General features: G+C 42.9%; 1 protein-coding gene across 4 annotated transcripts in view; it reads right to left on the bottom strand.

Annotated features, from left to right (window-relative positions):
• kiaa1217.L (KIAA1217 L homeolog) overlaps window positions 1-8,984 on the bottom strand; it is a 253,698-nt gene extending 244,714 nt beyond the window's left edge. For 2 of the 4 annotated variants that reach the window (XM_018267251.2, XM_018267249.2), the window contains exon 1: window positions 8,502-8,982. In XM_018267251.2, the coding sequence (XP_018122740.1) occupies window positions 8,502-8,712 (211 nt within the window). In that variant the 5' untranslated portion in view covers window positions 8,713-8,982. Of the gene's footprint in view, window positions 1-8,501 lie in introns of all 4 variants that reach the window. The other 2 variants (XM_018267250.2, XM_018267258.2) reach the window with 2 other exon arrangements.
• Between the last annotated feature and the right edge of the window lie 5,097 nt (window positions 8,985-14,081).

Here is a 14,081-nt window from a genome sequence, read left to right on the forward strand (position 1 = left end):
AGTAATACATTTGTGCTTTTGATGCTTTCATCGTTTCATTAAATGTATAAATTAGGCTTTAGTATAATCTGAAAGAGCAAACATAAAAAACACATGCTGCATGGCTAATGTTGGCTGCATTGTGCTATGGACTAACGTCTACTGAACCTGTTCATTCCAGTTTTGTCAATGAGATATTTATATATTTATATATTTTGGCATTTAGTTATTTAGTGCAAATTCTGAACACCGCTTGCGAATCACCCCAATTTGTTGCAACAAATGAAGTCAGTGTAAGTTTTCTAGTTTTATTGATTCCATTTGTCTTGGGTAAATAATGTCAAATGTAATTTTATCTTACGTTAAAAGGGTTGTTCACCTTTTACTTAACTTTTAGTATGATGTAGATGTTCATTTTCTAAGACTATTTGCAATTGGTTCCACCTGTGGTCTGTGCTTACATGTGCCTGTGTGCGTACGGGCCCCTTTGAATGAATAGGCTGCGTTTCTTCCCGTTCTCCTCGTTGGTTCAATGCATTAAAACTGAATGCAGGGGAGCACAGGAAAACCGCTCGTCTGTACGAGCCTGAAATTAATGGCCAACTACCCATGTAGGATGTGGATTCATTGTGCAGCCGGTATTAAAGGGATGGCAACCTTACCCATAATCTATGCAGTAGTGTAAATTTGAACAGAATACATTTCCAGTGTCTATTAAACCGCACACAAGCACATGGATGTAATTTTAAGGTGGCCATACACAGGGAGATCCGCTCATTTGAGCAGATCTCTCCCCAATATGCCCACATTGAGGTTGGCGATATCGGGCTAATCCAATCGCGGGCCCTAAGGCCCAACGATCAGCTCAGAATGGAGGCTATACGGGTGGGATTTTTTACCCTGCCCAATCGACATCTGGTGACTTTCGGCCAGATATCGATCTGGGAAGCCCGTCGGAGGGCCCCACAAACGGGCCAATAAGCTGCCGACTCGGTCGGCTCATGTACTTCATCACCTACAAATGCCTGGAGGCACATGAATTAATTTATAATGACTTTGCATGATAGTACAGCAAGCATCACAGTCTACATCAGATTTGACCAGTAGCACAGTCTGCATCAGATCAGTAATCAGCCCTTGAGCATCAGCTCCTTCAGCAAATTTAATTTTACATTGTGCTTATGTTTTAATGAGTGCTGATAATTCCTAATCTTAGATACAAGTGAAAGGCCTAACACGATCAGAAAGTTGAGAAGCAGATGGGAGCAACTTTGAAGGCACAGGTCAATACTGTAAATTAAATCCAAAGAAAAAATGCCACTGTGCTGCAAAAGTATCACTCCTGTCGGGGGAGTTCCTGGCTCATTTGAGTCCAAGTCATGAGTGTCCTGAGATATCCCCCTGATTAAATTGCAGTGAATGGGAATGGATTAAACGAATGAGTCACCTGGAGGAATTCAGGCCAATTAGCATAGCCAAGCTGATTTTATCCCATTGCATTCATGACTTCTTCCAGGAACGACCTTGTCATTAGTGGGGGGCACAAGGGCCCGAAGGTGGCTATGGCTTTTATCTTTTGAGATATTTCCTACATTTGCTGCATTTACATTACAATGGCTCTGTCCAACTGGCTGCCAATGGTCTGACTGCAGTCTGGGAGGGATTGTATAGATAATAAGGTGGATTCCAGAGTTAGACTTATTTGCAATAGGGAGATAACCTTCTCACAGCCTGTTGGATATATGCCCATTCTCACATCCAAAGCCCCTTATGACAGTAAACACATGACCCACTCCTCAAAGTCAATCCTCACAGGGTCACATCAGGCAACATTTGTCACCCTAGTCTTTTATATGTTTATTAGTGATGGGCGAATTTATTCGCCAGGCGCGAATTCGCGGCGTCAAAAAAAAATTTCCGAAAAAACGGACGCCGGCGCCAAAAACGGACGCCGGCGCAAAAAACGGGCGCCGGCGTCGGAAAAACGGGCGCCGGCGTCAAAAACGAGACGCCGGCGCCGTTTCGCGAATTTTTCGCCGTTTTGCGAATTTTGCACGAAATTCGCGAATTTTTCGGCGAAACAGCGCAAATTCGCCCATCACTAATGTTTATGTCTCTATGCAGGAAAAAAACCCAGTAATAAAATGGCACAGTCCCATAGTCCATAGTCCATAGATGCAAAGAACTCATTATACGAATCGAGGATTCGTACGATTTTCGGAACATGTGTGGAGAGTCCCAACATTTTTCGTCCGGCGGAGATCGGTCGTTTGTTTGATCGGACAGGTTAGAAAATTTCTGTCGGCTGCTGATAATATCTCTGCGTGTATTGCCGGTCGTACGATTTTCAGTGGGAGACTAGCTTTGTCTATCGTCGATTGCTGTCAGGGGCAGAACATCGGCTGATCTGTTCTTTAACTACTTTATTTGGTCGCAATGGTAAGACTTTGATCTGAATGGTTAGTGGCAGGTTGGGAGATGGGAAAGTCCGATTGTACATTGATTCGTACGATCGGATCTTTGCGTCTGTGGCCAGCTTAACTTGTGTCTGATGTAATTGATTTTCCAGCATTCTGCTGCATGGCAAAGCCAGTGTTAATGCATCAAAGTTTCCCCTGTAGGTCTCTACCCATGGGAGCATAAATGGGCAATGAATAAAATAAACACAGATCACTTTGTTTGCACACTTACAGCACTGATGCCCGCTCCTGTGGGTAGAGTCCTGTGTTGTGTGGTGGAACACACAAACACATGGTTAGGTGTAAAAATGCCAGTTGGAATGTGCTCCTAAAGGAAATTTGCCTCCCTTCATTATATAGTGAATAAAGTACCCCATCTTGTAAAATATAAGGATATTATAAGTTACCGAGGAGTTTCATGAAGGCCGAATGTTTTTATACAGGTCATGGAACTCCGAGGTAACTTCTAATATCCTCATATTTTACAACTGGGGGTACTTTATTTATTATAATACACACATTTTAGTGAGTCATGTGACAGAAATGACATCAGAACTCACCGTTTATAACTGATGACATCAGAACTCACCGTTTATAAGGATATCATTTACAAGATATTCATGGCTTTTGTGTATTATAAGATGATAAAGATACCGACAGGCATCAGTGTGATCATGTGCTACAGTATTACAGGTTGTGGGGGTGAGAGATGAACTCAGGAGTAACAATGTTTTATAAAATTCACATTATTCCTTCCCAATATATATATATTTATAATAATAACACTAGCATGGGGGTGCCCTGTTTGCTTTCTAGCGCAATTAGCCTGATTCATCGAAATCCCACTAGCAGCCAATCACAGTGCTAGTTCTTGCTCATCTTACATTTGGCTGCAAGTAAAATATCAAAGCCCACCATGTGCACAGTCCAGTAAAGGGCTATTTAGGCTGGTGCTACAGGCACCACCAACTCACTTCAACCTTGGAACGCAAGAAATAGCACCCAGTTTTTGTTAAATTGGATAGGTGAAAAGGTCTTCAACTATGATGACAGGATCAGAATACATCAAGGAATCCTTAAAGGGGTTGTTCACCTTTTAATTAACTTTTAGTATGATGTAGTGAGTGATATTCTGAGACAATTTGCAAATTGGTTTTCATTTTTTGTTATTTGTGGTTTGTGAGTTATTTAGCTTTTTTCAGCAGCTCTCCAGTTTGCAATTTCAGTAATCAGTTGCTAGAGTCCAAATGACCCTAGCAACCAAACACTGATTTGAATGAGTCTGAGGAGAGGACCTGAATAGAAAGATGAGTAATAAAAAGTATCCAAAACAATAAATTTGTAGTAGTGATGTGCGGGCTGGTCGGCCGGGTTTGGGCTGACCTCACACCCCCATTTGCCGGCTTCCGACTTCCAGTTTTTAAAGCCGTGCGCCTGCTTGCCCCACCCCTTTTGAGATGTCATCGGTGGGGCGGGGCAGTGCAGGTCTTTAAAAGGAACCTGGAAGTTGGGCTCGGGCGGGAGCGAGTGGAAGGAAGCCGGGTCCGGGTCGGGTCTTACCCGACCTGCACATCACTAATTTATAGCCTTACAGAGCATTTTTTTAGATGGGGTCAGTGACCCCCATTTGAAAGCTGGAAAGAGTCAGACAAAGAAGGCAAATCATTCAAAAACTATAAAAATCTATAACATAGTAAAATCACCCATTTAACATATTAGGGCTCATTTCCTCTGAACCTGGCACAACTTTTAGGTATAAAAGTGTACTCCTTAGTGCTCATTTAAAAAAGAATTTGCATCTGGGATCTGCCTGTACTTTTCATGTAGCCCTGGGTTGGCAGTAGGGAGGGAACACAGTGCAGTAAAGTACAGAGCTCATTGTGGCCTACCCCTGTGATCACACCCTGATTTGTACTTCTAGGTTTAGGTTAGGGGATGCCTGCATACCCTCCTATAAAAAATAAAATGCTGCTGCTTCCAAGCAGTGTTGTATTCATGTGGACAAATGTGGTCTGTGCACTATATTTTGGGGCACAGAGGCCTGCACTAAAGTGTAGGACATGGAGCAAACTATATGACTGCCAGATCTTAAGGGTGGTGGAACACGTGGCACCCGGGAAGATCTTCTCTACTGCGGGCGACTAATCTCCCCAAAATGCCTTCCTGCCATAAGTATAAGAATCGCTTGTGGGATGACATATGTGTCGCTTTAGTTTTCTGAAGTCGTCCAAAGTTTCCACACGAGGCAGGGCCGGGCCATGCCCGCTGGGCGCCCTAGGCAACCCAGCCAGCAACCTCGCTCCACACCCGCCGCCTAGCATGAGCGCATGAACGTGCAACTGCGCGTGTGCACATACGCGATGACACCAGGGGGTTGGGGCACAAGATACCAGAACAGGAGCAGTGAGGGTAATGAGCGCTGCTACTGGCGAAACATGAGGGCCTGGATTAAGGATATGCAGGCTAGAGGTACGTGCTCAGCGCCCCACCAGCGTTGCACCCTAGGCACGTGCCTCTTCTGACTACCCCTAGTTCCGTCCCTGACGTGAGGCAACTTCAGGCGACTTTGGAAATCCAAATCGATACGTATGCCTATCCACCGGTGATTCATATTCTTGATGGTGGGAAGGCATTTCAGGGAGATTAGTTGCCCTTACTAGAGAGGATCTGTCGCTGGGCGACTAATCGACTAATCTCCCCATGTGCTACCACCCAAGTCTAGTCCTAATTGCTATTATCCACAGTTCATGTGTTCCAGCTTAGTCTTTCTCTATATGTCACTTCTAAGGCAACATGATGCGGTTGATCAAAGGTTATCTCCTACTGTAGTATTAAGGGACCATTCCAGCTAAGGCAACACACACATTCATGAGTCGTGTCCAGCAGTATCCACTGAAGACTGCTTCATTCTCCAGCACTACAAATGAGCTACTTAATCCATGCACACAGAGATAAGATAATAATGTGTCATCACCTCCTGTGTTTACCCTACCAGGGCAAGTCATGCTGCAAAGAATTTCTAAAACACCCTCTTCAAACCCAGGAATGTTCCCCTCTCAGGCCTCGGGGTGAAGTGAAAAAGCTTCAGTGTCAGGTTACCCCAACGCTTCCTGAAAGGCTGCATTATGCGGGGCTGCCCTTATCAGGCGTGAGGCAAGATGTGGTGACAGAGCCATATTTTGTACATGAGCTGGATGACAGTATTTTGACTGGGGTGCAGCTGGTTCTTACAGCTCAGATCATGAAGCCATCAGGCAAGATGTTTATTATCAGCTCTCCTGCCTAAACATAACAGACATAATTTAACAGAGCATTAGGGAGGAAATGAAAAGCTTTTGTCTCCCTGTGTGAGACTATTCTGCACTGGTGCTAAATGTTCACTTCAAAGGGGACAGGATCTTCTGGGCCAATGGGACACTGGAAAAAAAAACCTGGGTGGGCTGCTGATCCAGACCTACCTGAAACATCTGCCCTCTCTCCTGACCTCCCCTCCTGACCACAACCAGACTACAAGGTACCAGAAGGGGAGGAAGGGGGTTGTGGCATCTTTAAAGGACCTAACGAAATTGGTGGGGTGGCCCTGGGGAGGGGGACCTTGAGATGGCAGCCCCGGTGGCCCTAGCCCACCAAGTCTGATGCTGAAAGGGGAATTTAACACCCCCAATTGCTCGCCAGAAGCATTTAATATAAATGAAAGGGGGGACAGGGTCATTGTGATGATACTGGGGGGGGGGGCTTCTGAAGGTCATTACCCTTTTACTATAGAATGGGGAGCAGATGGTGAAAAGAAGAGACCTGCTAGAGTATCAATGGTCCCTGATGTGTTAATACAGGTATGAGATCCGTTATCTGTAAACCCGTTATCCAGAAAGCTCTGAATTACGTAAAGGCCATCTCCCAAAGACTCCATTTTCATCCAATAATTCACATATTTAAAACGGATTTCCTTTTTCTTTGTAATAATAAAACAGCACCTTGAACTCTTCCCTAACGAAGATATAATATATCTTTATTGGATTCAAAACAATCCTATTGGGTTTATTTCATATTGAAAAAAGTTTTTAGGGTATTGAAAAGATCCCTTATCTGGGAAACCCCAGGTCTCGAGCATTCTGAATGACAGGTCACATACCTGAAATAAACTATGACAATGGGTTGAACCAGCAAGTCTGATTCTCTAGCTATACATGGAAAGATCACTTAATTTGGCCAAGTGGTGGAACAGACTATTCACAGTGTGGTGTTGTTCTTACCCAATGGGATTTTCTAGCCAGCTGGATGAATATAACACAGTACACAGATCATATACCAACCAAAAAGGCTCACATTTTGGCCAATAAGCTGCCAAACTGTTTACAAATTGCCCCTGCATTGAAACAATAATCTGTGAATTGTGGGGTTAAGACAGCCCAGTCTTGTGGCACAATGAAAGTTTAGTACAACAAATAATACCCCGGTACAAGTAGTAATGGTGGGGAAAAATCTTTCGGCCAGTGCAGTGAATAGCTAGGCAGGAAAGCTAATTCAATTTCCCAAAAAGCAATCTAGGGAATTGATATTTGTGCTGAATAATCTGCCGCAGCTAATCCCCACTTTGCATATTTCCAACATAGGAAATAGAATTTTAAGAAAAAAAAACCCCACATTACTTGTGTGGGCCCTAAGGACACGCGGGAGGAAATGGACCTAATTAAAAAGTGAAATGATCTAATGATATGAGAAAAGAGCTGCCTTCTTCCAACATTCTCTGCTTCTCTGCTGAGAAAGTTCCCTGCCATGCTTTTGCCACCAGCCATAAAACATACTCGGCATCTGACCTTTCCTTCCTAAACACACGGCGCTGAAACATTCCCTGTGGCTCCTGTGTCACTTCTGCCATTAAAAACAATCCACCTTTTATTTATCGCGCTACATCACTGTTTAAACCAGCTCCGAGGCTTGTAAAATAAAAGAACTGTTTTGCAAACACTGCAGAGGGCTGATGTACACATTGCTGTATATAGCAGCCTATGCAACAGACCTTTGAACTGACAGAACATTACTGGGGAAATTGAAATGTTGCTCTTTAATGGCCTCTTTTTTCTACCTGGGAGTTAAATGGGTTAGCAAGGCACTGAAGTCAACTTTGAGGTAATGACAAATGCATATAATGGTCAAATTAGCAGAGATGTTTTCAGGATTCCAATGGGGTGACTGCCTCGCATGTACAGTATGTATGAATATTTTTGTTTGTATTGCACTTCTTGAGGGCAAAACACTGTACAGAAGAACAATAAATTAGTAGAAGAAACAGGGGGTCCTTACAATAATAAGTACAAATAAGTGTAAAAATACATATACTGAATGCCATATATAGCCCACAAGGGCAGAACTTGTATGTAGTAAGAGCTGGAGTTGGAAACTAAAGTAGCAGGACAAGATACAAAATTAGGGCAATATAGCAATAACTGTATCAGTTTTGTCCATTTGGTAACCCTTCAGTCATTATTGAACTACAACAACCACTAAACCCTAATGAAAGCATACTTTGCCCAGGGTGAAATATAATGTAGGGGGATAGAACTATGGAGTGACAAAGGAGCCAACAGAATAACAAGAATAAATGTGTATGAAGTATAATTTGTCACATGTAAATCCTCCCATGCCAACATTACTCAACCTTTAGTTGCAGTGCCCTTAATCTGGTGCTGAATCGGAAACACTCAGTGAGTATCTGTTACTTGCAGCTCTCTCTGACCTGATTGTACTGCATTGAAAAGACAAATCCCCACATGGAATTTACTGTATTTCACAGAATTTCTAGTGATTCCAGGTGAGTCTCAAAAGCCATCCCTTGCTGGGGGTACAGTATAAAACCTTGGCTATGTGCTGTGTACAAGGAATAAAGGGAACAAGGACATAACAGCAATGCAGAGGGGGCTGTTATTGGATTTACTCCCACCTGTCAGGGAGTTGCAGCACAACCACCACTTGGGAGATGCAGTTCAGGACACAGCCAGTCAATGGAGTTGAAACAGATGTAAAAGCTAATATTTCTGAGACAGAGAGAAAAAATCACTGTACCTTTAGTGCTACTGGAGCCGGCTTGCCTGCTGGATATTTGGACTGTCTGCACTTGCTGCTTAGTGAGGTTCCCTTCACTGCCTGCTCGCAGAATCTTCTCTCCTAAGCTGATTTTCCTTCCTCGGCTGCTAAAATCTTCTTTCCTATTCATAGGCGGCTTAGAGGGTACATGAGATGGCACGGGCCTGGCCAAACGTGATGGCTTGGACATTGCTGCTGTTTTTATATCCAATTACCGGGAGGCAGCTTAGATCCTCAGCAGTTTCTCATAGTTTTTTTGCGGCAACAGTAGCAGCAGCGGAGAATTCCTGGAGTGCTGTGAGTTGGGCAGCAGCTGCTGGAATACAAGTGCTAGGAGGAGGCAAGTTTAATCAGGTTGGAGCTGTGAGGCAGTGGGCAGTCACAGCAGCACTTTATCAGACCTGTGGAATGTAAATGGGCTTTTGGATAATTCATTTGACTTCTCTGCAGCAGTGGAGTCACACAGTGGTGGTGTGTGTATGTGTTGCTATAAATGTACATGTGTGTGTGTTAGTGGCTGGCATGTTCAGGCTGGAAACTGGACATCATTAAAGCGGAACAAGAATGTGCCAGCGCCCCTCCTACCCAGGTAAGCTTGCAGAATACAGGGCAGATGTGTGTGTGTGCCTGGGAGAAAACACCAAGGATTTGCCAGATGTTTATGCTAATGCACAGGGAAAGTAAAGGCTCTGGGGTTTTTTTTTTGTTCCTTAATTTGCTTTTATTTTTTAACCCTTTAAGTTTAAGGGTTAGTTCACACGAGGAGATTCGGGGAGATTTTGTCGCCTGGCGACTAATCGCCTCGTCTTCTGAGCGACTATCTCCCCGAACTGCCTCAGCATGTTTTCCCATAGGCTACAATGAAAAGTCGCCTGCGCTAATGCACACGTGGCGATACGTTTTCTATAGTCGCCCGAAGTTGCGTCACTGAGGCATTGAAAATGCATCCGGGCGTGTGCATTAGCGCAGGCGACTTTTCATTATAGCCTATGGGAAAACATGCTGAGGCAGTTCGGGGAGATAGTCGCTCAGAAGACGTGGCGATTAGTCGCCAGGCAACAAAATCTCCCCGAATCTCCTTGTGTGGACTAACCCTAAAAATTTATTCTTTGTTTTCTGGATAAAAAACACAAAACTGCTTTTGAATCATGGCATCAAATTATTTTCTTAATAGGTTTTATTAACACTGTTTCTTTTTTATAGATTTCTTTAAGGGCTGAACTCCACGGGCGTCGATCAGATGAAAGATGCTTGTGGAGTTCAGCCCTAAGAGATAAGTGGTTTATTAATGAGATCCCTTTAATTAAGGGGAAGGGCACCTGGGCAGTTTGCCTGCCGTCTCCCATGTTGAAATCACTCTCAGCTTTTCCCTATGATAAAGGCACAAAAAGGCCAGGACAGGCAATTTTCCCACGATGAGTACAGATGCTCAAAACGCATGAAAATAACTTTTCTCCATGCCATTCACAAGGGTTGCAATGGCACGAATTTTCAGGGGTGCATTCTTAACCCATTTCACCCTAACCTATCTAGTTCTTCTGCTTGGAAGTCTAAAAAGAAATGTTGCATTGTGGGAAACAAAATGATGGTTTGTGCCAATGTCTACACCCTGTGGTCTCTAAATAAATTAGGACCCCTGTATGGAAAGCCACTACAGTTCCTGCAATAGTAGGATAACATCATAATTAAAGGGAAACCATTCTGTACTTTGATACATATTTCTATGGCTGGCAGGTGGTGCTGGCCCAGGTATAGGATCTATTTTCCAGAATGCTCGGTACCTGGCTTTTTTCAGTTAAGAGTTTTTTTCTGTAATTCAAATCACCATGCCTTAAGTCTACTTAAAACATTTAAAACTGAAATAAACCCAATAGGAATGTTTTGCTGCCAATATAGATTCATGCAGTTTAGTTACAATCAAGTGCAATGTACTGTTTTATTATTTGAGACAAAGAAATAATTTTTACATTTTTTTTTAAATTATTTGCATAAAATTTACATGGGAGGTGGCCTTCCTGTAATTTGGAGTAGTGATGTGTAGGCTGGCCGATACCCTCGGGACCCATTGGGACAGGCGGGTTCGGGCTCACCTCAGCACTCCATTTGTGGGTCACAGACGGGTTCGGGTTGAGCTCTTCCACCTGCTCTCCCCATCTGCAAGCTTACACTGCCGCCCTCCTGCTTCCAACTCCTGTTTTTATAGGCGCACACTCACCCCACCCCTTTTGTGATGTCATCAGAGGGGCAGCGGGCCTATAATAGAGGGGAGCAGGCGGGTGCAGGTGGCCTCAGATCAGGTTGGGTGCGAGTCGGGTGAGGATCAAGAAAAACTTGACCTGCACATCACTAATTTGGAGCTCTCTGGAAATCAGGTTTTCAACACAATAATGATGAACATGCTTGGGAACCTGATGTTTGTGCAAGTTATACAAGTTATATGCGCTCTCACTCTCTCTATACAAGTAAAATATAAAGACACAGCTTATTGTACATACACAAATATTATTCATGGTACATGTGATTTCAGTCTGCATTATTATGTGCATCAGCTGAGATAAAGAACTATGTCCAATAGCACCCCTAGTGACTAGAGCAGTTCTAGTATGGAGAGAATGATCAGATTTACCTATGCTATAGAAGCCCATAGGGTGGCACCCAACTGTAAGTGAAAAAGGAAGTAGAAGGTAGGCGCTATGCAACCCAACAGCAAAATCATTCTTTAGTCAGGGCAGAATATTTGTTATTGTGAAAAATAGGGGTGTCAGTCCAAGGAGAAGGGGTTCTATGGAGCCATACTAGTTAAAATCATTATTATTAAAGGAGAAGGAAAGGCTAAAATTAAGTAAGCTTTATCAGAAAGGTCTATATAAATATACCAGTAAACCCTCAAAGTAATGCTTCTCTGAGTCCTCTGTCAAAAGAAAAACAACATTTCTTTCCTTCTATTGTGTACACATGGGTTTCTGTATCAGACTTCCTGTTTTCAGCCTAAACCTCCAGGGCAGGGCTTGAGCATGCCCAGTTTGCTCCTATCCCCCTCCCTCCTCCCATCCTTGCTGTAATCTGAGCTCAGAGCTGTAAGTGAGCAGGGAGAGACTCAGTCAGGAAGTGATGTCACACCAAGCTTATATGGCAGCTTCTATCCTAAACAAACAGAGACAGTGTCTAGAGCTGTTTACTCAGGTATGGTAAAGCATTCTGCAGAATAAATATAGCATTCTAGCTTGTACTATTGTGGCTAATCTGTTGCCAATAAACTGTCTTGGAGCTTTCCTTCTCCTTTAAGCATTTAGAAAGCACTAACATATACAGTACCCCCATGTTGTATAATAGAAGGATAAATACATGCAACATATACATTTCTTACATACACTGAAGGCAAAGAGGGCCCTGCTCAGCAGAGCTTACAATCTATAGACAACTGAAACAGTTTTTTTCTTTACACTGGCAGCACTAGATAAAATACATTCAGCCAACTGACAGCAATATTTTCCCAACCTCCAAAATAATCCACTTGTTCTTCCGTTTCTCCTTATCTCACAGCAGCTGAGCCTAAGGTCCCACCTTCAGAGGAATGAACTTTCTGATTTAATGTGGAGCCTGTGCGTGCTGCTATGTGATTCAGTATGAGAAGACTGCAGGAACACTGTGATCCTCTCAGCAGATGCCTGGGAAGTTCTCCTTTAGAGAGATGTAATGTTTGAATGACAGCATGGAAATGGCAAATAGAGCAACGTTCTAGATTAAAGGAGAATGACAGGGTTAATCACTGTGGGGTGTCAATGATTGTAATCACTTACCTAACCTTGGTCATCTTTAAGTTAACTTTTAGTATGTTATAGAATGGCCAATTCTAAGCAACTATTTAATTGGTCCTCATTGTTTAATTTTTATAGTTTTTTATTCACTTACCTCTTCTGGCTCTTTCCAGCTTTCTAGTGGGGGGTCACTGACCCCATCTAAAAAACAAATGCTCCGTAAGGCTACAAATATATAATTATAGTTATAACTGCCTTCCCGCTGACTAGAATGTAAATCGCAAGTTCGGGCGCTTTGGAAAAGTAAGCATTCTGAGTGCCATCCCGTCGGCAATTTACATTCTAGCCGGCGGGAAGGCAGTTCGGGGAGATTAGTCGCTCTGCCCTTAAAGTTTGACTTTTCACTCTTCTGCCCATGCGTGACTGTTTGAAGAATGAAGAAGCAGGAAGAAGATCGTTCTATGGTGCTTGCTTAGAAATAACAGGAGCACCGGCCCAGGGTATCAGGTAAGTGATTACAATTACTAGCGGCTGTCTAACATTTGGAACCCCCTCAGAGATTAATGCTTTGCTTCTCCTTTAAAGGCCATAGTTGCCCCTACTGTTGTAGATCTCAATTCTTGTTGTACACCCCGCTTCTTCCACTGTTACACCTTATGCCTCGAAATATCAATTTCAAAAAAACAACAGCTTAAAAATCCATGTAAAGCTTTGGCGTAAGCTCAGTCAGGAGGTAGCAATGACTGGTCAGTTGATGAAAGCCAAATGTAATTGGTTGCAATGGGTTACGAGTACGAGACATAGACAACCTTTGCCCTTTTTATTATATTACTCCATTTCTAAGATATGGGCTCATTTCAGAACGCAAATGCAAAGCACTAGAAAGGACACACATAAAAGCTTCAAAATGCTATTTGCACCCATACATTCTGCATCAAGCATCAATGCACCCATTCAGCCGTCCCTAATATATTGTCCACTACTGCATGTATAGATACCAGGGAACATTGGAACTAATGCCAGCCTAGACCTGGTGTTAATTTCTGAGTTCTGCTAGCAGGTTACATCCATGGGTACAGCTGACATAGTTAATGCCTAGTGCCTAGTGTATCAGACTAATGAAAATTGCAGTTTGAGCTATTCATTTAAAGCAGGCACTAAATTCCCCCTGTATTGGTGCAACGTGTTTGTAAGTTGTAGCACACACTACTTAGGGGCAGATTTATCAAAGTGTGAGATTTCAAATAAATAAAAACTCACCCATGTTCTATTCATTCCTAGGGGATTTTTGGAAGTGTATTTATGAAATGGTGACTTCTAATTTTCACCCATTGATAGATATCCTTTAAAAAAACCCATAGGAATGAATAGAACGTGGGCAATCTGAAGTGAACATCCATAATCTGGGGTATTATTATCCATAATTATGCATTGTGGGGGGACGATTGGCATCACAAAATATACTTTGCACAATGAACTTGCCTGGTAAATGCAGTATATACTTTTTACTAGATGATCATTAGTGATGGGCGAATTAATGTGATTAAAAAAAAAAAATGGACACCAAAATAGTGGATTTGGTGCATCCCTAATATGAAGCAAATGGAGCAGAGCCTGTTGATGCATCAGGTGCACAAATACAAATGATAATGGGGGGGGGAATAAGCCATGACTCTGAGTGCTAGATAAACCTTTTACAACTCCTCCACTGAACTATATGACTTTGTCTGGTAAAAGGAATATAAATGGCAAGTAAAGCTAAGTGGCGAATAAGGTAAGGTTTCCTTTGAACACTCTGACT

Source organism: Xenopus laevis, chromosome 6L (genome assembly GCF_017654675.1).
Source record: "Xenopus laevis strain J_2021 chromosome 6L, Xenopus_laevis_v10.1, whole genome shotgun sequence".
NCBI classification, from domain to species: Eukaryota; Metazoa; Chordata; class Amphibia; order Anura; family Pipidae; genus Xenopus; species Xenopus laevis.